Source organism: Aythya ferina, assembly GCF_964211825.1.
Source record: "Aythya ferina genome assembly, chromosome: 7".
NCBI classification, from domain to species: Eukaryota; Metazoa; Chordata; class Aves; order Anseriformes; family Anatidae; genus Aythya; species Aythya ferina.
This window is the reverse complement of record NC_140302.1, coordinates 25,904,321-25,929,154: the sequence shown is the minus strand read 5'-3', so window position 1 is coordinate 25,929,154 and position 24,834 is coordinate 25,904,321. Positions and strand designations below refer to the sequence as shown.

The following is a 24,834-nucleotide window of genomic DNA, read 5'->3' as shown; positions in this document are numbered from 1 at the left end:
GGAACCGAGATGGGTGGTCCAGCCTAGTAACATCTCTTAACTCATCCACATTCAGGACAACCCCAGTCCTGATCCTGTTTAAATAGATTGTTGGGGATGCTACAAATCCAGTTTTGAAGATTAACGTCAAACTTGTCATATTTCTCCTTCATTTAGATGAGGGCCATTGCAGTGGAGGTTACTCATGGCTCAGTAACCTACCTATGATGTATTATTTTGTTGCCTTGCAGCATATACTTAATGTATACTGGAGCCTGAGCTTGTTAATGCATGGTCTCTACAGAGTAGATCTGATGGCCAAAGCAGAGCTCCTCAAGCAGGAGCTATCAATTGGTTCCAAAGTACAAGTGAGTAGGCTTTTAAATAAAGTTAGAGCACTAGAGCTTCAGTTCAGGGTCAACTAGGTCAGAAACCCAATCTGAGATATCTGCATAATACTGATATATGAAACATTTTTACAACCATGCGTTCATGGAGAATTCTAATGTGGGTAGGTCCTACTGAACAGGACATAAATGATTCCAAGAAAATCTCTCCAAATAGCCTTTTGAACTTTCCCTCTGCCATGCATCTCCTCTGCACACTTAACAACATGAATATAAGAGTGAAGCTTTGCTAGCTTTCTAAGACAAATATACTGCTCTAAAGGGGCTGACTCTGCTCAGTGGGTGACAGCATCTTCCACAGAATTCATGAATCCTTTGAATTATTCAATGTTTGATCACAGAAGAGTTACTCCTGTAGGTGCTTTGAGATGGGCTCACACATAGCTTCCCCAAAGTAGAAATGGTGCATATAAGAACATAAGCTATAGCCAAGCAACTTTTCCAGCAGTACTTCACTCCTTTGCCTTCATAGACCTGATTTAATCACTTGGTAATTCTAGCATAAAAAGCTCCTGCAGACTAGTGTTGTTGTTCCTAGCTCTTCCCTTGCCTGCATATCACTGTAGCTATTCATCACTGTAATTACCTATTTATCTAAATGGATGGATATTGTAACTTCCAAATATAGTTTGCACATGCTATTCGCTGCTGCAGAAAAAAAAAAGAGGTCTTGTTTCAGCAATATACAAACTGAAGAACTTGATTTATTTCAGTAAGCCTCAGTATATTATCTTGCTGCTTTGGCCTCTGTCTATTAGCATTCCTCCAGGGAGTGAAGGGAGTATGCATTCAAGGTTCCTTTGGCCATAGCTGCTGTAATGAGGACACACCACTGATCTAAGAAGAACCACTGCTGGTAGACTGTGATATATCTCAGTGAGGTGCTTGGAAAGCCAATTTTCCCTGTAAAAGTCATTCTCTTTAATGACATAAATATACTGCCACAGTCCCAGATGCACCCAGTTCCATCACAGTGACTGCAAGTTATTTCCAATACTACAAAGGTTGAGGGACGCATCTGCAAATGGTATGATGGGAATGAATGGTCTGTGAATCCTTCTTTCCTTACCTGCTCCAGATCAGCCTCACTGCTTTTCCTCATCTCTGTTGTATTTTTACGGGGCAGTATGAAGAGTTCAGCAGAAGTAGGCAGCCCAGGAAATACAGCTACCAAGATCTGTTCATCAGGGATACCAGTCACCTAAAAAAAAATGTAGAAGGAAGTCTCTAGCTGCTCTTATGTTACTGATGTTTCCATCTGCTATGGAAACTGTGCTCCTGCCAAATTATTTGACAGTTCTGCCATAAATGTGGCCCTGATGAACTGCTTTGCCCATTTAGTGTGTCTTGAAATAGAAGTTCTGCTAATGGTACACAATTTCATTTCTAGAAGTAAACGTAGGGTTGACAACATCCCTGGGCTCAAGGACCTCAACCCAGAGTTCAAAGTCCAAACTTAGGATATCTCCAGGTCTGAATTTTCCATTAAGTCCTCACCACAAAAGAATGACCCAAAGTCAGATCCAGAGAGCCTAACTCAGAGCAACCACTAGTAAGTGTGCAACTAATGGCAACATATGAAGAAAATTACCTACAAACACCTTCTAATACCAGGTTATGGAGATCCACACATTCCATATGCAATGTATTTCTTCATGTCTCCATTGGGAAACTTTTTTTTTTCTTTTTTTTTTTTTAATGACAGAGCTGATCAGAAGGAAGCTGCTCAGCTTGCTGAACCAAGATTCAGGCTCCATGCCTGACTCTCACTGCTGTCTTTATCATGACCTGCCCAATAAAGTTACTGCCCTCTGGTTTTACTTCCCAAAACCAAGCTGAGCATCCTCAACACAGCAGGAAGCTTCTCCTCCCTCAGAAACTCTCTGCTATATGAGACTAACCCAATAAACCACCTGGTCCTAACTCCAACTCAAGCTCCTTGGCCTCGTTCCTGAACTGAATCATATTGATGGGGCAGCCCCTATTCCTGGTGATCTGTCCTATAAGCATATACCGCAGGCTGCAACCAGTCCCAAAAGGATATACAGACAAGCATTTCTATATGCTTTCTGATGTTGTCCATTCATTGATGTGACCATTCATTGTTACAACAAAATTTATTTTTTCTACAAACTTGACTCTGAGTACAGTAAAAGGGAAGACCAGTTTAAACAGATGAACTAAGTGTTTTCTCAGGATGGAAAAACAATCAAGGAAGCTCTCACAAACTGTGAATTTTGAGTGGGATGTGGATGAGAAAAGCTGAGCAGGAATGCACTTTCCTCGTAAAAATAATCAGCCTCCATTTCTAAGAACAGCTGTAGCTGAAGAAAAAAAACACACAAGATATATTTTGGCAGAAAGTAAAAATCACAAAACCTCACTTAAATCCGTCTCTTGATTTCACACAAAACCAAAGTCCCTAGCTATTTAATATCATAGATTATTCTGTCCCCTTTCCTGCAAGAATCTGAGTGCTAATTTACATATTCTAATTAATCCCAAAGGAAGATTCAGTATCTTACACCCCAGAAGCTTCTCTTTGTCCTTTGTTTTAAAAGGTGAGTTTATTTTCCCCTCTGAATCTTCATTTTCTGCCCCAGTTGGAAAGGGAGTAGAGCTTTATAAGATTCTCAAGTTGCTACACTAAGAAGTAAGATTTAAATTTAAAAACAAAAAATTTAAGACAAAATTTAAGACAATTTGTTTTAAAGACATTAATTTAAGACAAAATTTAAGACCAAATATCCAGAATAAGTAAAAGTATCTCTCTCATGCATCTAACATTATTACAGTATCTGTCTTCTGGGACAAAGTGGAGCAGCTGTTGAACAGGACACAGGAACACTACCCAAATGCTTGGAACAGAAAACAACGGACCCTGTAATATCAATTTGGCAAGTAAGAGTAATAGTGATGCTATTACAATCAGGAATTTGTAAAGTCCTCGGGGATATTAAAAGCTGAAAAATGCCACAGAAACATTAATAAAAGTAATTACAATATTTTCACAGAATTCCCAGAATAGTTTGCCTCTGTAAAAATACTCAGAATATTAAGCAGCAGTCAATTTAAAATGATAACTTCATTACTGCTGTTCTTCCCACTCTTCTAAGCTAGCATGTTGAAAAAGTCTGCATGCTTTAACAGCCTAGGCAATGTTTGAGCAGCAGAAGAGGAAGCTCACCTGTGCTAGAGCTCTTCTGATGACTTTGCCAATGTCTTGTCTCCATTCAGGGATGTCAGGGTTGTGGTAGTCCAAGTTAGGAGAAAATGACAGGAGTTGAGACTGGAAATATTCTGCAATAGAAAAACAGTATTGATGAGAAAATTAAACAGGCAGTGCTCAGGGTGTGGAAGTAAACAGAAAGATCATGATTAACGCAGCTTAAAACAAAAGAGATATTAAAGGGTGAAGGAAGAAAAAGGGCTGGCTAACACTAAGCAGGACAGAAAACTTGCAATGAAATAATGTTCTTATAAAGACTTTTTGCCCTAATGCCAACTTGTGGCTTTTCCCAGAAGAATGAGAGAGGTGAGAAGATGCCTTCTCTTCACAAAGACTCCAGGCCTAGCAATTTTGCCACTTAACTTCATCAGATTCCATTTATAAGGAAGTTAGTTGACCAATAAACAAGATGGCATCTGCCTGAAATTTGGAAGGTCTGCGCAATTACATGCACTGTGGTCTGCAGAGAAAACACTTACTGTAAGTAATATGTTTTCAAAAGCAAGCATTATCTGTTTGCTCTCCTGGAGGGAAGCCATGAGTGGTTAATACCCCAACAAATCAGAGCCCAGTGGTGCTAATGACAGGCTAATCAAGCAGTGGCTATTCATGAAACACTTTGAAATTACTTCCTAATTGACTGATTGCAGGGAGGAAGAAAAACTTCCTAGACTTCAAATACAGACCAATATCAAATTTTCTCCATTTCTACCTCTCCACTCTGGTGTCACTAGAGTCCAAGCCTAGAATACTTATGACAAATAATGCACAATGGATTTGGGCCAGTGGGAGAGCCAGATTCAGGATAGGAATCTCACTCAGATACAAGTTACCTGGGTAGAAAACTCTTCTATCTGTTTCTGGAGGTGTACTGTGTCTCACCCTGAATCATCTGATCTGCAACACTTTGAATAAGTACCATTGATCATTTTAAAAAAGGTACGAGTTTTTAGATCAAGCTAAACCAGCAAGAGTATAAATGAGGAAATCCACGGAACAGCAGGAATGTGTCAGCACAGCATTTGGCTTGCATCTTTTGCAAGTTCTGTTCTTTCTTTTTAGATGCTGCAACATTTTTAAATAAAACAAGCATAGAAGAACAGGTAAACTCTCTCATGTTCCGAAGGCTAAACCCAGACCCTGACCTTTTATATGCTTTGACTTGAGGGTTCAAAAGTCAGAACCCTCAGTACCATGGCCAATTTACTTTTTGACTAAATTCTGTGCTGTTAGCCACAATTTGAGATGACCCTGAATAAACCTCCTGCACTGCTAACATTGCAAAGCCATACTCCTGCCCAGAGCCATAACAGTTTAACAGAGGACACTGATTAGGATTGGTAATCCAAATTGCCCAGAGCAGATGTTTACCAAAATTGTCTCTCCTTCTGTATTCAGACTTGAACTGATCACCAGATCTGGGGTCTGGACTGACTTGCCCAGCTCAGTCTGCAGCATGGTGCCACATAGAACAATTTGGATGTTCCAACTAGATTAATTCCTCTGTGGTAAAGTCCCAAACTTTGGATCTTTTACAGAAAAAAAAAAAAAAAGGGAAAAAAAAAAATTACAGGATGTTTAAAAACACTCTATGGGACCTACCGGGACCTTTACATCACAAATACAAAGATCAAGATCACCTATGGGACCCATCTTAAATGCGTCTAATTCAGGTTTATTCCAGAACCTAGTGGAAAGCTGGAAGTTTCCCAGACCTTAACACTGCATCTTGCAATGCCCAAAACAATCAAGTAGAGGGTTACTTACATTTGTTAATAGTGAGCTTGGGTATTACTGCATCGTATCAACGAATTATTAAAACCCATTGCATTTCACAGCCAGGCAATCAATAAATATCTATTTAGCTGGTTGTTAAATGTGAACATACAGCATTCCAGTCACCAGTGGCACATTTATCTATCTTTAATTACAGAAACAAGACACACACAGTTCAACCACACAGTGCAACCTCAGTTATTTGAAGCACAGGCTTCTCAATAAAACTTGCTGTCCGAAGAAAAGCTTGCCCTGAAATGCTGGATGCCAGAAACTGGTAAGGAAAACAAAGACAAGCCCAGGAAGAAATTATTCTCTGGAGAAATCTCAAAGTCCTGTCCAGAACTGCTGAGAGCACCCTTCCACTCAGGCTTTATTGAGCCCCAAACTAGGATAGCTCTGTGGTCTGTTAAAGAGTGCTTTGGGGAGCCTTTGATGTACAGATATGGCACAAACATTACCCACTGGGAAGTCCATTAAACACACTCAAATATCCAGCTGTGATATGGAAGATGGACAGAGATACCAGCCACAGAGTCATTTCTACCCCATGTCTTCCAGACCCTTCTCTTTTATATAGTTACTGTATAAAGAGAAATATCGGCTGAATTCAGGCTGCCTTAATGTTGCGCCATGCCTGCTTCCTTCCACAGCTAGGAAGCAACGGGAAGGCACTCTGGCTACAACCCTAAGTGGATTTTATTTTGTGAGTTCCCAGTAAGCAAGCTGATGGGCAAAGGAGATGCCAGACACTTTACTAGAGTGCTGAGTTTACAGATTTAGCTATCTGCCCCATTCAGTTCACTTCTCTATCTAGTGATCAGGACAAATGTGATCTACTTTGTTTCATGTTAACAAATGTTTGACTTCAGAGTCAAACTCTGAAGCTCCCAGGCACTAGGGAGCTCAGAGTTTATTCCGGTTCAGCAACAACTGCCTTTTCTTCAACTCTAGATGCTCCCTGAGATCTGGTTGTAAAAGGATGAGGGTACCATGCACTGCGATCTCCTTGGTGTCTTGGATGAGGGTGTTGCCCGCAGCAACTTGCACAGTGACAGTGTTCATCCCCTCCACAGCGAAGACGTAGGAGATGCTGCTTTCCAAGGTGATGAGGGGCTGCAAGAGGTAAACACAGATAGCAATATCAAAATCAGAATTCAGTTAACTCAGACAAAACAGACACCAGAATAATTCACCAAGCCACAGTATCCATCCTCCCCTGGCTGACACACAAACTGTGCTCAGAGCTTGCATGTCCTAAGGCTTCCTATGGCCTAAAAGCCTGTGACCCAAACATCACCCAGTGAGACCCACATCCCACAGGCAAAGCTTTCTCTCACTTCAATAAATGCCTCCTGAAAAAATTCTTCCACTGAATTGCAACCCATTATACGGTGAATACTTCAGTAAGGCACAGTCAGTAACCGCAGAATTAACGCTGCAGAATGCAGTGTCATACGTACGTGAGCATGCAAACTCAGCATGGTTGCTTTATCAGCTGTGCAAAATACAGGGTCCAACTCAAACCAGCATTTGACTAGAAACCAAAGATGCTTCTTCAGACAATCCATATAGTTCAGATTCAGGATCAGCCCTCTCTCTTATGAGTGCAAATCCATGCGTCTATCTCAGAGCAGTGCTGCTCAGGACAGCAATGGCACCAAATACTGTCCTGTCCTTGTTTCAAGCCTGTAAAGTGCAAGCTAGCTCCAACTATAAGCTGGCAAGCCATGTTAACAAGGCTTAAAACGTGGCATAATACCTACAGACGCTGCTGTCTGAATGTAGCTGGATGGGTTCCAGAGTAAAGTTGACCTTGTATTTAGCTAGTTCAGAGCCACGGCAGAGAAGGCTGACTTTATCTGCACCTTCTCAAACAGAAATGTCCTCGATAGCACTACAGTTCTCCTCTTAGCACAGAAAACCCTTACACTGATACACATCTAGACGAGAAAAGTGCACCATGTTCAGGGAAAGATTTGTGTATTGAAAACCAAAGGTCTAGCCCTAATAGTGCCTTTGAGCTGACAGCTGGTCTATAGACACGTCTCTTGGATTGGATTAAACCATTAAAATGGAAATAGTGATAGCAGTCTCCATTGCAAAAGCACTTAGAGGTCTAAGAGCACAGATAAAATCATTGTACCATTACTATTGCCTCTTCACCAAACTGCCAGTTTGTTCCCAGAGAAAAATAAATATATAAATAAACTAAGCCATCTAGCTCTCACACTTCATCTCCTTGAACTGTTAATTTGTGTGCATGTCACAACAGTGGCCATACATGTCATTTTCATAGGCAAATTGTAGTTGCCACTGGCATAGCCCAGGCTGGCAAACTGATTTCTCCCCTGCAGAATGGCACCATTTATATGGCCATTAGCTGAAAAAGCATTAGAAGAAAATAATAATAATAATAATGAAAAAACATGAACACAGGAGACAAAGACCAAGTGAGCAGGGATGCCAGCTTGAGGTAGCCCTGGAGTCACAGCTAACATATACTAACACATATCTAATACATGCACATCCCAGACAAGCAGAATAGACCTACAGTAAACTGCAGTGATATTAGCAATATTCCTGGAGGTTGCAGGTTGTGACTCTGTGCAAAACCAGATAAGAGGAACCAATCTGGTCTTTAAAATTACTATTTCTCTTTTTTGTACGTGTGCATGCTGGACATCCCGTTACCATGGCTGATTTCACCTCCATCATGGAATTTTAACATTCAGCCAACTCCTTAATTTTAATTCAAGCACCAAGACCTGGAAACTAACTCTAAATTAAATCAAGTAGTTCAAGGTTCATTTGCTCAAACCTATTAGACAGCTGGACGCATTTATTAAACTGGACCTGTGTTAATCCAGGCAAATTGGCCCTTGGGTATACAGCAAAAATTAGCACAGCAGAAATTCAGCACAGTGATTTCAGCAGGGTGGGGCAGCACAAGAGCCTCAGCCTGGGCATTTGAGCGTAAGACAACATTCGCCTGTGCAGCAGCACAGAGTACATTAGTGACACTGCACAGTGACACAAGACACATCTGGTTCTGCGTGGGATGTCTACAGGCTGAAAAGGCACAGGAGTTGCTATTCCTCAGCATGGAACCAGAGTACATCACCTAGCAATGCCAGGCAGTCACTATGCACAGTACTACACATCACACCGTAATTCACACACAAATTAGTGTTCCCAGCTTTGACCTATACTAAGAGCCATGCAGTTTGCCCATGAGTGGGCACAGAAAGGGACTCAAGGTGTATGTTAAACATCCCAGAAGGAATTTTGATGTGATGCAGATTGTTTTATTGAAAAAAAAAAAAAAAAAAAGTTATCTTGAAAAAAAAAAATAAAAAAAAATGCGTCTGCTGTTCTATCTATATCTTCTGCCATTCGCTTGTCAGATGCTAGGGGGCACAGCTGAAGTACACTTCACAAGGTAGCTGGAGAGAACACTGCGAAGAATGAAAGGTGCTCTCAATCTTTGCTTTGGCCACAGGTTAAGTGGCACCATCTTTACTAATCCATACATCAACATAATTAGGAAAAATGTACAATCACTCCAAGGTATTATCAGGTTCAACTGCCTATACTCTATTGCCTATGGGGCTGAAATTTCAGCCAGGTGATAATACAGGGAACAAATCATATTTACAGCATAGCTCCAAGCACCATGAGAGATTAATTGAAATCTTCAGCGCACAGCATTGGCTTGCTCTACCTTTTCTAGACTACTTTCTATTTCAAAAAAAAAAAAAAACCTTTTCTAAGGCCCTATTCACAATTAACTTCTACATTAAAGAGAAAAGTTGTTGCAGGAAAACTCTGGCACCCAGATGAACTCAAGCTTAAGGAGATAATCAAGTTATTGATGCCTAAACTGTCTCAGATACCTTAATGTCTGTCCATGCATGAGCACGGAACATAAAATAACTGAGCTGAAAGGTGATTTTGCATTCCCCCCTCTCCCTCTCAGTGCAGTATGAGCTATGTGGAGTTACCCTATATTTGTCATGAACTACATGAATTAAATCTATGTACATGGGTGGTAGCCATCACTCAGCAAGGGCACAGCAACTTTCCAAGCTGCAGTAACTAGTTTTTGTTCCTGAAGTCTTCTGGTGCCTCCTCTTATGCTTCCATAAAAACAGGTGAGTTCTCCAGTGTGTGTCCTAACTTGATGCAAAATCCCAGCAGACACAGCATTCAGTTTTCTTTTTTTTTTTTGAATCCTGCTACTATTGGTAGTCAGGTTAAGAGATTAAAACACAAGCAGCTTTGTTAAAGAGAAAATCAAATACTTGTCTGCTATTTTTTTATCCCAAGTTCCCTATTTCATGTAAAATCCCCATTTTTTTCCTACTGTCATCCCACCTCAGCGCTCACCTTCAATTGCAATTTAATAATATAGACAACGACGTGACTTAAGCTGCCTTTTGTAAATAAAAGCAGATACTGAATTGCAAATTATTGGCTGTACATTTCAGAACTGTAATAATGGAAGACAGTACTTGTGTCATCTGTCTCATTCCTAAAGCCTGCATCAAAAGCTGTAGCTAATAAGCAATTCTGCTCTCTCTATTTGAAAGCATGACCACAACTTGCAGTTTCACTTACTTTAATTATTGATTTTTAAAAAAAGCACTTTATAACAAATTTTTGCCGATACCCTGAAAGTTCGCTACAAAGAAGTCTCACCTCTGTCACTAATATATATCCAGGCTGTGAACAATAGTTGTGGACAGATACAAACAGTTCGTTGAGGGTCTAGCTTAAAATTCTAGATACAGTTGTCCAGTTTAATAAAGGTTATTTGAACACCAACAGCTTTAAAGTATTGTGTTGGAATCCAGCATTATATACTGCATACTGGCACATAATAGAAACACCCATGGTTATTTGAACACCATCGGTTTTTAAACAGTATTGAAAGCCAGTATTATCCCATACATAGTAGTATATAATTCAGTTAAGTTGCAAGTGAATTCTAGTAATAACAGTGTTCTTCAAAGCTCAGTAGGGCTGATAATAACCACGTGTAAAAAAAAAGTAATGACTTCTAAGAACAACATGAGACGGGAGGAAACAAATTCAGAAAGGTTTAAGTTCAGATAATGACAACCTTTTTTAAGAAGGAAAAAAAAAATAAAAAGCACAAAAAATAAGCAAAGGCAAGAAGTTTTCATTAGGGTTGAGAGAGTTCACACACTGGCACAAGCTTGGGAAGTAAAAGTGAGCCAAAAGGGAACCATACCTTGGTGTTGTTACCAAACCACCAGAAGTAGGTAAGTGTGCCTGCTTGACTGGGCCAAACTACTGCAGTGATGTTGACATCCTTATTCCTGATGGCAACAAAAGGGACACTCAGATGGACATGCTCTACCGGACCTGCAGGAATAAACAGTTCATTATTAGAGGCTTTGAGTTAAATCCTCTCCGCTCAATTGTGAACAGCAAGGATCTTTCCTTTAAATAAATCAAAGCAAAACAAAGCACTTTAGCAGTGAGACTCTATTACAGACATGTAAGAGAATTTCAGCAGTCAATCAGCAACAGAAAAAAAATACCAGATTAATTAACAAAAATCACACTTTTTTTTTCCACTCTTAATTCTATGAGAGCCAGAGATGAACATTTTTAACAGTGCTAATTTCAGACAGGGTCAGCACTGTGTTTAAAAGACAGATGTTTTAAAATGCATGCTGAGGGAGACCAATGAACTGCCTTTGCACTGGATAGGGCAGCCTGCTATCGTAGTCTTGAGGGACAGGACACAAGGGAAAGAAGGTGTTTTCTTGAAAACATATCCACTGAGCTACTAAGATTAGTGGGCAAATCATTTTAGCCTGTAAATCTGATTACATATGAGGTATTTATGGCTCGATTAAATATGTCCTGACAGTTTCTCTGTAGAAGGTGTCCAAAAGAAAGATTAATGATTTGGGGCAAGAACGGAAAACCTTAGTATTATTTTGACATTGGTCTGACCTTGAAAAGTCTTCAGGAAGAAACAAAAAAAAACCAAAATTTTTTGTTTGTTTACTTATAGCTTTTTCTACTATCTCCATTTTATTCCTTCTCGTCCAATTTTTGGTTTTGCTTGTGCTGACTTCTAGCTGATAACCGGGTTCATATTACACAGTGTTACTGAGCCTTTTGGTTGGTACCTTTTTAAAACATGGAAAACTGATAGACTATCACTGTGAGAAGGAAAGGATGAAATAAGAAAGGAGTTTGTTTTTTGTGTTTTTTTTTTTTTTTTTGATAAAACATTAATTTGGAGAAGCAGGAAATTTGCTGATTTTAACTGAGACAACCTCTTACGTTACCTCTCAGATCTCCAGATTTGAAATAGGGGCATTAATCACTTCACCTACATGGATCACAAGAATTTTGGAATGTAAGAGCTGTTCTTTTACCACCAGAACATATAGCTCCTAGCACAACGGGCCCCTGTTCTTGGTTTTGGCTTTCTAGAACTTGTTTTATTATTTTTTTTCTTTTTCTTTCAAAGGGGATCAGAGTCATTCCTGAAATTTGTCTGTAGCAAGTACTCAGAATAGCAGGTTTCCCCAAATATTTTCTAACAGTGCATGGTAAGAGGAAAAACACTAAAATCTTCAATTCCTTTAAGATGAGGGGATAAACTGAAGGAGAAAAAACTACTATTGCTTGAAGCCCAGGACCTTCTTTCTCCTTTTTTTCAGTACAGGGTTCCATAACCAGACAGATGTTATAATAAGGGTGAATTTGTCTGGGCAGTAGGCAATTTGTCTGGACATTTGAACTTCACTGGAAAACCTCTTATATTGATTAACATATCCAAATACATTGAAAGTCTAGTACTGAAGTATTGTAAACGCGTGGAAAGCATTTCTCTAGAAATAATGAAAATCTGACCATCAAAGAAGGCTACAGAAGTCGAAGGAGAGATCTGAGATGCTGAAGAAAAAGAGAGCAGAGTAGCACAAAAAGGCCAAAGCAATGGCCCCTCTTTGCATTCTGCTCTGAAATCCTCTACCTGGAACAGCAGTTCCTGGGAGAAAATCAGATAATCCATACAAAATTCGTTGTTATTACCAGGTAACCATCACTTTTGTCAGTTAATGGACCAAGGTGAAGGAAAAAACAGTTAATGCTCTAATAACAGGTTGTAAAATGCAGCCATGATTGACTTTGAGGGAATTATGAGCATAATAAAAGCTTCAAGGAACATTAATTCCTTCACATAGGGAGCTTGAAATTTAAAAGAAGAAAATAGTTCTTGCATTTTGGAAATGTCTGACTTTCTTCCTTTCAGTGGAAAAGCAAAAGTATAAGGCAGACAGCACAGAAGGCATTCTGACACGCAAAGGGAGATGTGGACATGGCTGAAAACACCGTTAGGGGCACAGCTGAAGAGGTACATCTGAATGCAGACAGAGATCCCTGCCCAGGAGACCTAGTACTCTGAGAGCAGGACAAAGAACCAGGATCTTTCTGGTCTCATCCTTAGTTCCACACCTTCCTCAGGCTTTGATAAAGCCAGCAAGGGGCTCCACAAATCTGCTCACGTGCCAAGTGGAGACAGATTGCATTGATCTATAAAATAGGATGGGAAAGTCAGGAGTGCATGTCAAACATATCAAACATGAAAAGTAGCATATTAGTCCTCAGTATATTAATATCACAGGAAGTATGTTCAGGATAATGATTTTTGTCTTATTTAATCAACACTGAAAATTCCCAAATTCTGAATCAGAATTTAGTAGATTAATCTAAACCTCCTGGTATCCGAAGCACACTGAAAACATACATTTGGACTTTGTTTCATTTGCTATTTGGCCTTTAACCTTTTCAGAACCATCTCCAAGCTTTTCATTGTACCTATGAGTACAGAAGATATACTTTTGTTAAAAGATGCTTCCCTTTCTCTTCATTCAATAAAATTTACTTAGCAAGATAGAAGAGCATCTAAAATTCCAAGCCTTTGGTAGAGTGTGTGTTGCCCATATATGTGGGGTTTGTATGTATTCCTATACTCAGCTGAATTTGGGGGGATTTTCAGTGAGGTCAGGATTTCGCCCAAGGAATCAAGCAGGAGGAACTACTTACAGACCACATGCAGGAAGAGGACAGCAGTATCAGAGCCCAGGCTGTTTTCTGCATAGGCTGTCACCTGAAAAATTCCAGCACTCTTATACACATGTCGGATGCCATCCTCAACGGGGCTAAAATTTGCATAGGATACTGCAATGCCATCTCCAAAATCAAGTTGAATGTTTGTCCTCTGGAGATCACCCTGCAACGGAAAAGGCTGGATTAGGAAACTGGGTTGATAAGACTTCCCTCTGTCTGTGCTTAGCTCTATTTCATTAACATGGATGCAAATTCTTAACTTTACCAAAAAAGTTTAGCTTCATTCTGTCAGTCTCAAAAGGGGCCTGACTCAAATCAAGCTAATTATATACCAGCAACACTTAAAGTAGATGAGCATTTGCACCTGTAAAGAAGTGTTATTCCCTCATCTTGGGTTTAGAGATTTAAAGAGGGTATAGTGCCAAAGGTGCATATATCAAGGGGACTGTGTTTGATTCATCTGGTGCAATGCACAGTTGGGGATTATGTATCGCTGAAGTGATGCATAAAGGGTTGCTTTGCACAACCCTTTGCTGAATGGCTGACATCCAACAAGCATCTCCATCAGAAGCAAAAAGATGGGAGACACTACACTGATAGGAGTCCAGATCCTAACTGGAGAGGAATTCCCAGGTGTACGTGGAAGCCTCAGGGATATTTTGGAGACAGAGCAATAGTTGAGGTGGCTCTTAAAGATATTCCAAAGAAACAAAACCTGGTTACTGAGATACTGTAAGTCGAGCCTAAGTTAGTTTTTCAGGCATCCTAAATAGCCAATTGAAGAGAGAGAGACAAGACACCAACACATCCTGTCCTAAGATAACTGAGACAGGTGACATGGATTATCTTCTGCAAATATCCTTCTCCATACCCTTATGATAAAAAGTCTAGATAACTACTTTCAGCCAGACACGTAACTTCTGGATGGCTGAATTTATACAGGTTGAGTCCCACATGGAGCACTGACAGCTTTTGTCTAATGTCAGTCAACACAGAGACAGGGCCCCATGATACACAGGAGAATGAAATAGATGATGAGAAAATCCCTTCTATGATTACTGTCAATGACAGCTGTTAAATGAAGGAGAGAACAACAGACAAGAGATTCCAGCATTGCAGGTATTGTCTAGAAGCAGCAGCTGCACTGTTTTAATTTAAATCATGCTTTAAACCACTGTAGTTGAACTATAGAAGTGTCTGTTATTTCAGTTTCTAGGAGCCTTATTATGTACTTGTTCCCAGCTGACTAAAAGTAACACAAAACAAGGCTAATTTAAACAGAGTGAAAGCCCACTGCAGTGATTTCACTAAACTGAAATAAAATTACACCCCAGATTAAATCTCTGCAGCTTTCTGTGTGTGCATATATATATATATATATATAAACTGTATTGGCCCAAGTAATTTCCTATCATGAAAAAGGCTCCACTGCATTCACTATGAGTGAAAATACCATTACATTTTAGAGATGCTCCCAGCCCCAAAGTAAAAACAATCTTCAGCAATATTGATGAGAGTGAGATTCCAGAGGAAAAAAAAAAAATGGGGGGATGGCAAAAATTCCTGCTCTTAGATGTATTTTTTGTGTGTTGGGTTTGGTTTTCTTTTGTTCTTAAAAAAAAAAAATAAATAAATAAAAAATAAAAAGAAAATGCAACAATACAACAATATTTCATGGCCATCTCATAAACACCATTTGCTGCATTTGCTTTGAGTGTGCAAGGTCAAGATCAAAGCTAATGTCAGTTCCAGTAAGTACTGATCTAAGCAGGGGAAGCAACCATGGAACTCGCAGCCAGTTCTTATGTACTTCCCATCTCTTCACAGCCAGTTCAAACCCTGCAGGGTCCTACATCCACTGGCCTGTGTAAGTGGCAACGGCAGGACTGTCACAGCCAGGATGGTGCGTTCTGCTACTGGTCCTGGTCCCAAAAGTGCACCTGATCTTGTCCTTTAGATGGAAACCCTAGGAGCTCAGACAATAAGCCAGACTACACTGCAGTATGGTCCTCTGTGTAGTCCTAATCAGGACTGTAGCATGCCCCACAAACTTTATCTTCCCCATAGGCTGTGCTTGCATTAACAAATCAGGGCACAGAAAGGCTATTTTCAGGGATGAATTTCCCTCGAGTGTACACTTAAGAGTCTTCAAATACACATCCATCTAATCAGGTTTATTATGTAGATTTTGAAATATGAGTATTTGGTTACAGGTGTTAGATTTCTTTCCTTTCTTGCTCCACCATTCCCATATCACAGGAGCCAGGGGAGTTTTGCTATTGAATTTATCAAGGCACCATTTTCACCTCTGTCATACTAGGACATTAAAAATACAGTAGAAACCAAAAAGAAAACATAGATGAATAGAGTGGAATTGACAGTAGAACCTATCTATAATATTGCCAATAATATCCTTTTCATAGATAGGTGCTTTTTTTTTTTTTCTTTTTGTCATCACTCAGCAGAATTCTCTAGCAAGGACAAAATTACACTCTTGAGATATTCAGTTATTTGATAGAAAGACTCCCACAGATTGTTAAGCCCTTCAAAACTACTTCTCAAGAGAATGCTCTAAGACCACAAGCTCATCTCATATGGAAGGCACTGAACAGAAGATAAAAATTTGATCTGGGATGGATTCATCACTGGTGACCTCGGGATGCCACTCTTGCACCTATCGTTGCAGCTCCCCTCTCCTGCCTTACAATTCTCTTTTCTATTTTGTCCTTGCTTCTCCAGTCCGATTCTATTTGAAAGGGGAAAGTTTGAAGTGGAGAAACAGGAACAGATTTTTTCTGGCTAAGCAATAGCAGATGCTCTTCCCAGGCAATTATCAGAGTTTGGTCTTCAATGAAAATCTAGCTCATCACACTAATCTTTCCTTTCTCCCTTCCATACCTCTGTATCCAGTATATAAAATAGTAAAAGAAATGTGTTAGCCCATACATGATGTCAGACGTTTATGAATATAAATTAAAATAAAAGTGGTTGGAAGCATTTCAAATGGGTAAAAATCATTGTTTTCCATATATATTCAAGAGGCGCATTTTATTGCTTTCAGCTCTGTAAACTACCAAAAGCTAAAGGCTGTCACAAAGACCGGAGCTCTGCATATGAGCAGGAAAAAGGTAGTGGGATGGGTGGAAAAGTGTTTTGCCATGTAACAGCCTTTCAAAGCCATCTCCCCATCAAGACTAGCCTGGAAGTTTCAGTTACAGTTTTCCTGCCTGTATACCTATGATATATTTTGGTCATAAAACCACAAATAATCCACAAAAGGCAAAGGTAAAGGAACTCAGTGCAGAGCACCAAGGATCAGAAACAAAGCAACTGCTGGCAGAGAAGAGGCTTGGGAGTGAACTCTTCTTCCCATTGCATTCACAGACCCACAACCTCATTGATGCTGAATCAAAAGCTGCGGCTCCTCCAATGAAGCTCTTAAATTGCTTGCATAAAAATATGGTATGGATGTGGCTATCTCTTTCTATAAACACAGTTTAGTAATCTACTAATAGATATGCAGAGCTCTTATACTTGCTCAGGCTTGTTCTTTGAATAGTCACTGCTTGCTTTCTCAGCTCACTTGCAATTACAACCCTGTTATCAAGCTATGCCATCACCTTATAATTACTCAAAGAGGGAAGCTGTGAGACGACATAAACAGAAGACAATGGAACAGAACAGCGCAATAAGTGGAGCTGCCACATAAACAACCATTTAGGCCTGAGGGGCATTTATGAGGGCAGCTGGGGATACACAGGAATGATCAGATGGAAAAAATATACATAGATCTGGTCAAGAACACAAATCCATACAACATCTTGGCAGTCTTAATTCTTTGTGCTCAAATTCAAACTTTTTTTTTCTTTTCTTTTTTTTTAATTATAGAAACAAAGAAGGTTCTCAGTTCCTCATGTTCCTCTGCATATATACACAATTCAAATCACAGCCCAGCCCCATACTTCTAAAAACACAGCAAAATCAGTCACTCTGCTTCTCTTTGTCCATTGTCGTCACCACGCACATATTCTGAATTACCACTGTGAATAATACTATGAAGGCTGAAACTGTAAATCCTGAGAAATTTAGTTTTCCACTAGCTATAAGAAAATATTCATTTACCATTGGACAACATAAAGGTCAGTCACTCACACCAGTATATCGAGGGTGTTTGTCTTTCTAGGAGGTAGAAAGAAACTGATGGCTAAGCACAAAGTTGCTGATCAGGGTTAGTCCAGAAGAGCAGAAAGGAGGGATGGAGGCCACACACGTACCATAGGAGGGCTTGTCAGACTGTTGTGTGGCTCAGAAGGTAAGTGCAGACATGGGTGCGATGCCAACCACTAAGAAACAGACTGAGTAGATAAGGTGAAAGGAGGCTGGAATTAATCTGTGTGACAGCAAGATATGTACTAATAAAGACTTCAGGAATGGTTTCTTCCAACTACTAAGGAGTAATTTGATGACAACTCATTTGTTTTGCTAATTGTCCTTTCAATCAGTCTCAGGTTCACACTGAAAGACTGGAATACTTTTTTGCCCAAAATCTCAGTGTGATTTTTTCCTCTGAAAATGACCTTTTATTTTAAGAAACCAACTCAACATACGGCTCTCTGTGGAGTAAGCTGTTCACCCAAAAAATATACGTTCTTGAAAATACTCTTCTTAGAAAAAAAAAAAAAACTGTTTCAATGAAATGTTTCTCTAACTATCCTTATTTTTTAACAAAGGATAGTCAACTCCCTCACATATTTATTCAGCTGCCTCTTCAGTCTCTGAAGCCTTGTAAAGGCTCCACTCTGCAGCTACTTTGACTGCTGCCTTATTCCCCATCTGTTTATCACTCTTTGTATGCAGCAGTTCCGCTTGAGTTCCTTAATAAATTACTACTAGATTCCTAATTTTTAGATTATGTCTGTTCTTTTCTGAACTCCCACTCACTAGTGTCTATACAAATCGTCTTACCATGTCAAGTCTGCAGAATATAAAAGAATCAGCCAGGTAGACAAGAAATCCCCTTTGTATAAAAGCAGAGCAGGCATGAACCTCTGAGGAAGTATGTAAAAAAGCCCTGTCAGATTAGTGTGGTCCCAATGAAATGTCTAGTTACTGCATAAGATTTTAAATTAATAGAAGTGTGTGTGTTTAAAAAATAATAATAAGGTATCACAAGAAAAAAAAAAAAAAAAAAAGAAAAAGAAAAAAAAAAGAAAAAAAAAAAAACACAAAAACTTCCCTATTGCAGTATGCTCAGACTTTCAACAGCTTGTATTCTTGAAAGTCTAAGCTGATGGAAGCTACACCTGGGACTGGGAGGGGTAGAAACACAACATTTGTTCTGTTCCTAATAAGATTTTCCTAGAGATCTACTGCTGCTTGTTGTCAGAGGCAGGGTTATGTTCATGACCACGACCTGTCTGGCTACCAGCTGTACCCAGGTACTATCCCAAAACAAAGTACATGGGGCAGAGTAGATGACAAAATGTACTGTTGGTTCTCCAGCACCACCTCGCTCCCTGGCTGCCACTCCTGAGATACTCGAAGATGGCAGAAGTAAGGTTGTGAGTTTACTCTTAAGTACAGAACAGATGTACCATGAGCCATGCTGGGAAAATCAGTGTCCAATCTGACCTCGAGCCTCCAAGTACACCTTCCATTGGCAGTCAGGAATTCCCAGTAGGGGAATGTAGCAGCTGCAAAGAGAGCAGGGATTCCTGCAGGGCAGACACATATACCTTTAAAAATCAAACCAGACCAGAAGAGGTAAAAGGTCATTTGAAAAACCCTCCTTCCAGCCCAAAGACTTACTAAATGCCCTACTTATCCAATTGTTCGCTGGTCCACAAACTTTAAAGAACCATATATGCTCACCAAGCAGAGGTAATTGAGACTAACAGAGGGAATCCTACCGCATCACAAACAAATCAGACAGAGGCTGTATCCTCTACTCACAGAAGTGGGTTGAGAAGCCTCAATTTCTACTGCAAAGCAATAATGTTTGAACTTCCCTCTCTGCTCTCCATAAAACCAAAAATGTTCCCCAGTGTTCATAACCTTTCCCAACAATGTTTCACCTAAGACAGAACTAAAGGTTTGCAACTCAGAAACTGAGAATTATTAAACATAGAGACTCCATCTCTGCCTCACAAACTCCCTAAACTGCAGCTCAGAAGCAACAAGAAACTAGTGGAGAAATAAATTTTTAATCAAATCTCCTATCTTTCTTGAGCATCATTTTCATTCTCACTGATAGACAGGAAAACCAGCCAAATAAACATTTGACTTGACTTGTTTCTACATTTCATGTACAGCCCTCTCCTGCATTCTTCCAAGTCTCAGGAATGTTCATCGTTTTGTGACCTGCCTGACTGTTCTTTTCTTCTCAACAGCCTGACGTGTGAAGGGAAAATAATACTGATCCTGTGACACTATGAAAGGCTTGCTGGGCTTGGTAACACACCTCGTCCATAAGGATGATGAAAGTGGCATTCTGCCCTTGCTCTGTGACCAACTTTCCATCAGCGGTGAGGATGTGCAGTCCTCGAGGTGCTTTTCCAGGGCATTTCTCCACCTTGGCCATATACTTCTCTCGCAAGCCATCTGTGCAGTTGTTAGACACAATCCTTCGGTACCTGGGGAGCAGTAACAAAAGGAGATTGGGCTCAAGCAGTGGGTGGAAAATTTTCTTTGTTTAGTTTTATTTCCCCATATTAATGCATGCATTTTCTCAAAGGCTAACTGCCTGCATGATTCTGTCACTAAAAGAAGGAATCAAAGAAATCTCATACTTTTTTAAATTGGAGAAAGCCAAACAAATCACAATTCAACCTTCTCCAGAGATTCTCAGCAGCACCAGTGAGAACAGTCAGACACTGTGGAAGTGAATTACTCTGTGCTGTTGAAAGGCAAAGAATTCCCCCAACTCGCTATGCCTGCAGGATTGTCCTCTGCATCCCAGCTTTTTATTACATTGTGTCTGCCTCCACTCTGCTAGAAGGCACTTGGAAGAATCTGGCAAGGGCTTTGTCCACTTCAATTTTAAAATTTTTCAATGATGTGTTTTTGTTTTTCTCTTGGCTCTGCTTGGAAGAGATTAGCAAACTTGCAAGACACATGGCTATTCCCGGAGTTGTTGAGAGGAATTAATCCTTTCTAGTAATTTCACACGAAAGTACAGGGTTGGTTAAGAAGATCCAGAGTCCAGCTGTTGCATTCTTGCCCCTCTGTTAAGAAGGCTACAAGCAATCACATTGGGTTCCTGTAGGGAATTATAGGGTTCCTGTAATTACATCTCATGTTTATAGCAACTCTTAAACTGAGGGGTGGTAAGTGGGATGTTATCCCTGAAGCAAAGTGAATCCAAACTCACAGCAGCCCCACTTCCTTCAGCCACCTTCAACTACCAGCCATAAATGACCCTGTCATAATAAATGAGCATTCAGGACCCATGACTCAGAAACAGCCCTGAAAAATCTTCAGGGCCTTCAGTGCCTGAGAAGGAACATCGCAGTTTTGCATCATCAAGTACAACCACCATTTCAGAGAATCCCCCGCACAACAGAATAGCATTTGCAAAATGATACTACCATAATAAACCAACACTTGCCATCTGTTCTGGGTAAAACCAAGAGAAACCAGCACATGTAGCTTGTGTGAAATCTCAAGGCACTGTATATACAAAGTGAAAATGGCAGGAGGGGGGAAAATTCATGAGGCTAAAAATTGCTCGTTGGAGCCTCCCCAGAAGCTGCTATAAATAAGAGCTTTAAGATAGAACAAGATTCAATAAGAAACAGTGGGAAACACCTTGAACTTGCCCTTTTAAATGTTCATCTGCTTCTCAGATACACCTTCCTGATTCGTGTTTTAATTTTGCAGCAAAGAGAAGCTCCAAGCCTAGGCTCCAGAGATCATACATCACTTGATAGCAATACAATATCTACATGTCATTTATGTTAATATGCTTCTCCCTGTCTCTGAGGAATGAGGCAATGTTCCATACAGCTGCTGCTGCAAACATTACCTCATGAATAAGACTGGAAAAGAGCCAGGAGGGATGCAGAGGAAAAGACCATCCAGGTTCTCTTGTCTACCAAAACCAGAGAGATGGAAAGGTTCGCTTACCCAGTGCTGTTCAAGTAGCTTTGACCAATACTGCAATCCTTGGACAGGGAAGATGGGCTGAACCAGAAGGCTGGGACACACTGGTTGTTGCTGTGCCTCTCATAGCCATAGTCACTATGGAAACAATAAGTCATGAGTGCATTGCTGTACCCATTCATTGGATTTCACTCACTTTTCAGTGATGTTTTTATTCCCGAGTGCACGTGTTGGTGGCTCTCTTCTGGAGGGCATGACCTGGTGGATTAGGCTCATTCAGAGACAAAGTGCTTGATAAATTAGAGGTGCATGAACAGTTCACAGAAGGTGTGAGAGACCTGACAGCACCAGAATTTCCAGCCTTAGAGAGCACTGGAGGACTTGCATTTCATTTGGTAACAAAACAGGTGCAGAAATTCAGAAAGAAAATTGTATTGTTAATTTCTTTTCATTCTTTTGCTTTGCTTCCTTTTTGCAATCTTTGTTTTCAGAATAATCCAGATTAATTCCAAGATCTAATGACACTTTTTCCACAAGGAAGCACTTAGGAATGTAAAACAGTAGGAATGCTTTCTGAACAACTAGCCTGTGTGTGTGTACAGACACGTATGTTAATGGCCTCCCTTCTCTTTGACCAAGCTATGATTGGCCTGAAAGAAAAACACAGTTTTGTTTTGTTCTTTTTCCCAACACTAAATTAAAAATTACTGCCAATTTGGTAAACTAAGGATTACATGATATTATGTCAAATAGGGAAGGTAATCCAGAGTACCAATGCTTCTTTAGAGCACCAGAGAGTGGAAACACACCTAATTGCATCTAAGATTTTTTTTATTTTTTAATTTTTTTTTACAGATGCCTTTGCAAGCCAATATTATGATGAAGCAATAGGATTAATCCAAAGCTTTCCAAAAGTTTTAATAGGCTCTCGCTCAGGTTTGTATGTATATCCCTTATTGGCAGGCTGGATTCAAGGGGCAAATAAAAAGGCAATCTGGATTGTTGCCCAAAGCACGTTAAAAAATGCCAACAAATTAAACCTTTGTGTAAACAGCGATACTGCAGAAGCCACTGCCTTGAAAACGCTCTCTGCCCTTTAGGATACTCCAAGCTTTATCTTTTTACCTATTCAGTGTCTGAATTGCCGGCAAGAAAGTCTCCAGGAAGACCTTTGGTAAGACAAAATTGTGCTATGTCCCCAGTGACCCCAGCTGCTTTTTTGGAGGGCAAAAAATCTGCAAGCTACTTTAAAAGGTTCAGAGATTCCCTAATGCTCTTTCCCTCAACATTCAATTTAATCATTCTCAGTGGGTCCGACCTGCACAGTCAAAAATGCCTGGCAGTGACTTGGTAATTAAAAATATTCAGGAGGAGCTGTACTTTGCCCTAAAGAAAAAAAGAGCTGCATAAATATTTAATAAAATTAAAGACAACATTGCTGTATGCCCTCAAGGTTCTGTGCTTGTTCATTAACTTCTGGTAAATGTATATTAAAACCTCACATGCTGCCCACCTTCCTTCTCATAAGCCCCAGGGTTTGCATAAGTTAAGGAAATAATCAAGTCCAGCTGCTGTGCTGTCTTTCTCAGAAAAACTATCTTGACAGAGTAAATAAAGAATCAAGGGGAAAAAAAAATAAAGATCAGTGAGCATTTTAATAACACTCCTGAGTTCCTTCTGCCATTCTTTGTCAAAAAAAAAAAAAAAAAAAAGACCAAGGTTTTCTATTTAAAATGACTGAGGTTTTCCAGAATCACCTCAATCTTAACTTGCGAGTGGCTGTTGAATTGGGGTCCTGGATTATGTTTTATGCCCCTGAAATTCATATCAGCCTTATATCTAACAGCAGGAAACTGATATCACTGCAACAAGGGCTCTGTGACCAAATGAGAGGGAGCACAGCTGTCACAGCTTGCGATGTAGGGCTCCCACAGACATTTGTTCTGTCTGCACAGCTCTCAGCGGACAAATGAAATCAAACGTAGTAGGGTGGGATGCTCTGTGACCAGAAAAAAATCTCCAAACCTACTTACTGGAGAGGTGTAGAGACAATGTTTTGGGTCCTGCAGTTCAGTGCACACACACAACCCCAGTTGCCAATCTTCCTCCTTTCTCTGAATCTCCATGGGACATGCTCACTTCACACACAAGAGGCAGGCCAAAATACTGCCAGAAAAGCCTGAGTGGACATCTTTCCTTTTCAAAAGCACCAACTGAAAGAGTAGGAGCTGTCTCTCCAACTACAGATACATACAATGGGGACTTATCTCCATACGCTCCCTGTATAGATCCTTCTCCTAGTTAGCAAAAATGTGTTTTTCAGCATCTCCCATTCTCATGTTGTCATGGTTCCGCTCGAGTGGGCAGCCGAGCTCCACCACAGCCGCTCTCTCACTCCCCCTCCTCAAAGAGGAATGGGGAGAAAATATGTGAAAAGGGCTCAAGGATTGAGATAAGGACGAGAAAATCACGCAATAATTATTGTAACGGGCAAAACAGACTCGGCATAAGGAGATAGTAAGATTTATTGCCTACAACTAACAAGCGAGAGAAGTGAGAAAACAAAGGAAAAAAAAAACAAAAGCACCTTCCCCCCCATCCACCCTCTTCTACCTCCTCCCCCCGAGCGGCGCAGGGGAACGGGGAATGGGGGTTATGGTCAGTCTACAGCACTTCTTCTCTGCCGCTCCTTCTCGGTCACTCTCGTCCCCTGTGCTGTGGGGTCCCACCCACGGGATGCAGTCCTTGATGAACTGATCCGGCGTGGGCTTCCCACAGGCAGCAGCTCTTCCAGAACTGCTCCAGATATGGGTCCGTACCACGGGGTCCATCCCTCAGGAGAAAACTGCTCCAACCTGGCTCCCCTACGGGCAGCAGCTCCTGCCAGGTCACCTGCTCCTGCGTGGGCTCCTCTCCACGGGCTACAGGTCCGGCCCGGAATCTGCTCCGGCAGGGGTCTTCCACAGGCAGCAGCCTCCGTCGGTGCAGGGCCACCTGCTCCACCGTGGTCTCCTCCACGGGCTGCAGCGTGGAACCCTGCTCCACCGTGGTACTCCATGGGCTGCAGGGGGACATCCTGCTTCACCATGGTCCTCACCACAGGCCACAGGGGACTTCTGCTCCGGCGCCTGGAGCACCTCTCCCCCTCCTTCTACACTGACCTTGGTGCAAGGCTGTTCTCTCACTCCCTTGACTCTCCCGGCTGCTGTGTGGCGCAGCGTT

General features: G+C 40.7%; 1 protein-coding gene across 5 annotated transcripts in view; it reads right to left on the bottom strand.

The window, feature by feature from the left end:
* Window positions 1-24,834, bottom strand: part of SORCS3 (sortilin related VPS10 domain containing receptor 3) — a 279,409-nt gene that overhangs the window by 11,135 nt on the left and 243,440 nt on the right. For all 5 annotated transcript variants that reach the window (XM_084526293.1, XM_084526297.1, XM_084526295.1 and 2 more), the window contains exons 17-23: window positions 21,637-21,750; window positions 19,973-20,144; window positions 13,489-13,675; window positions 10,649-10,782; window positions 6,384-6,507; window positions 3,574-3,686; window positions 1,456-1,587 (exon numbers count right to left, since the gene is read on the bottom strand). In XM_084526293.1, the coding sequence (XP_084382419.1) occupies window positions 1,456-1,587; window positions 3,574-3,686; window positions 6,384-6,507; window positions 10,649-10,782; window positions 13,489-13,675; window positions 19,973-20,144; window positions 21,637-21,750 (976 nt within the window). The remainder of the gene's footprint in view (window positions 1-1,455; window positions 1,588-3,573; window positions 3,687-6,383; window positions 6,508-10,648; window positions 10,783-13,488; window positions 13,676-19,972; window positions 20,145-21,636; window positions 21,751-24,834) is intronic.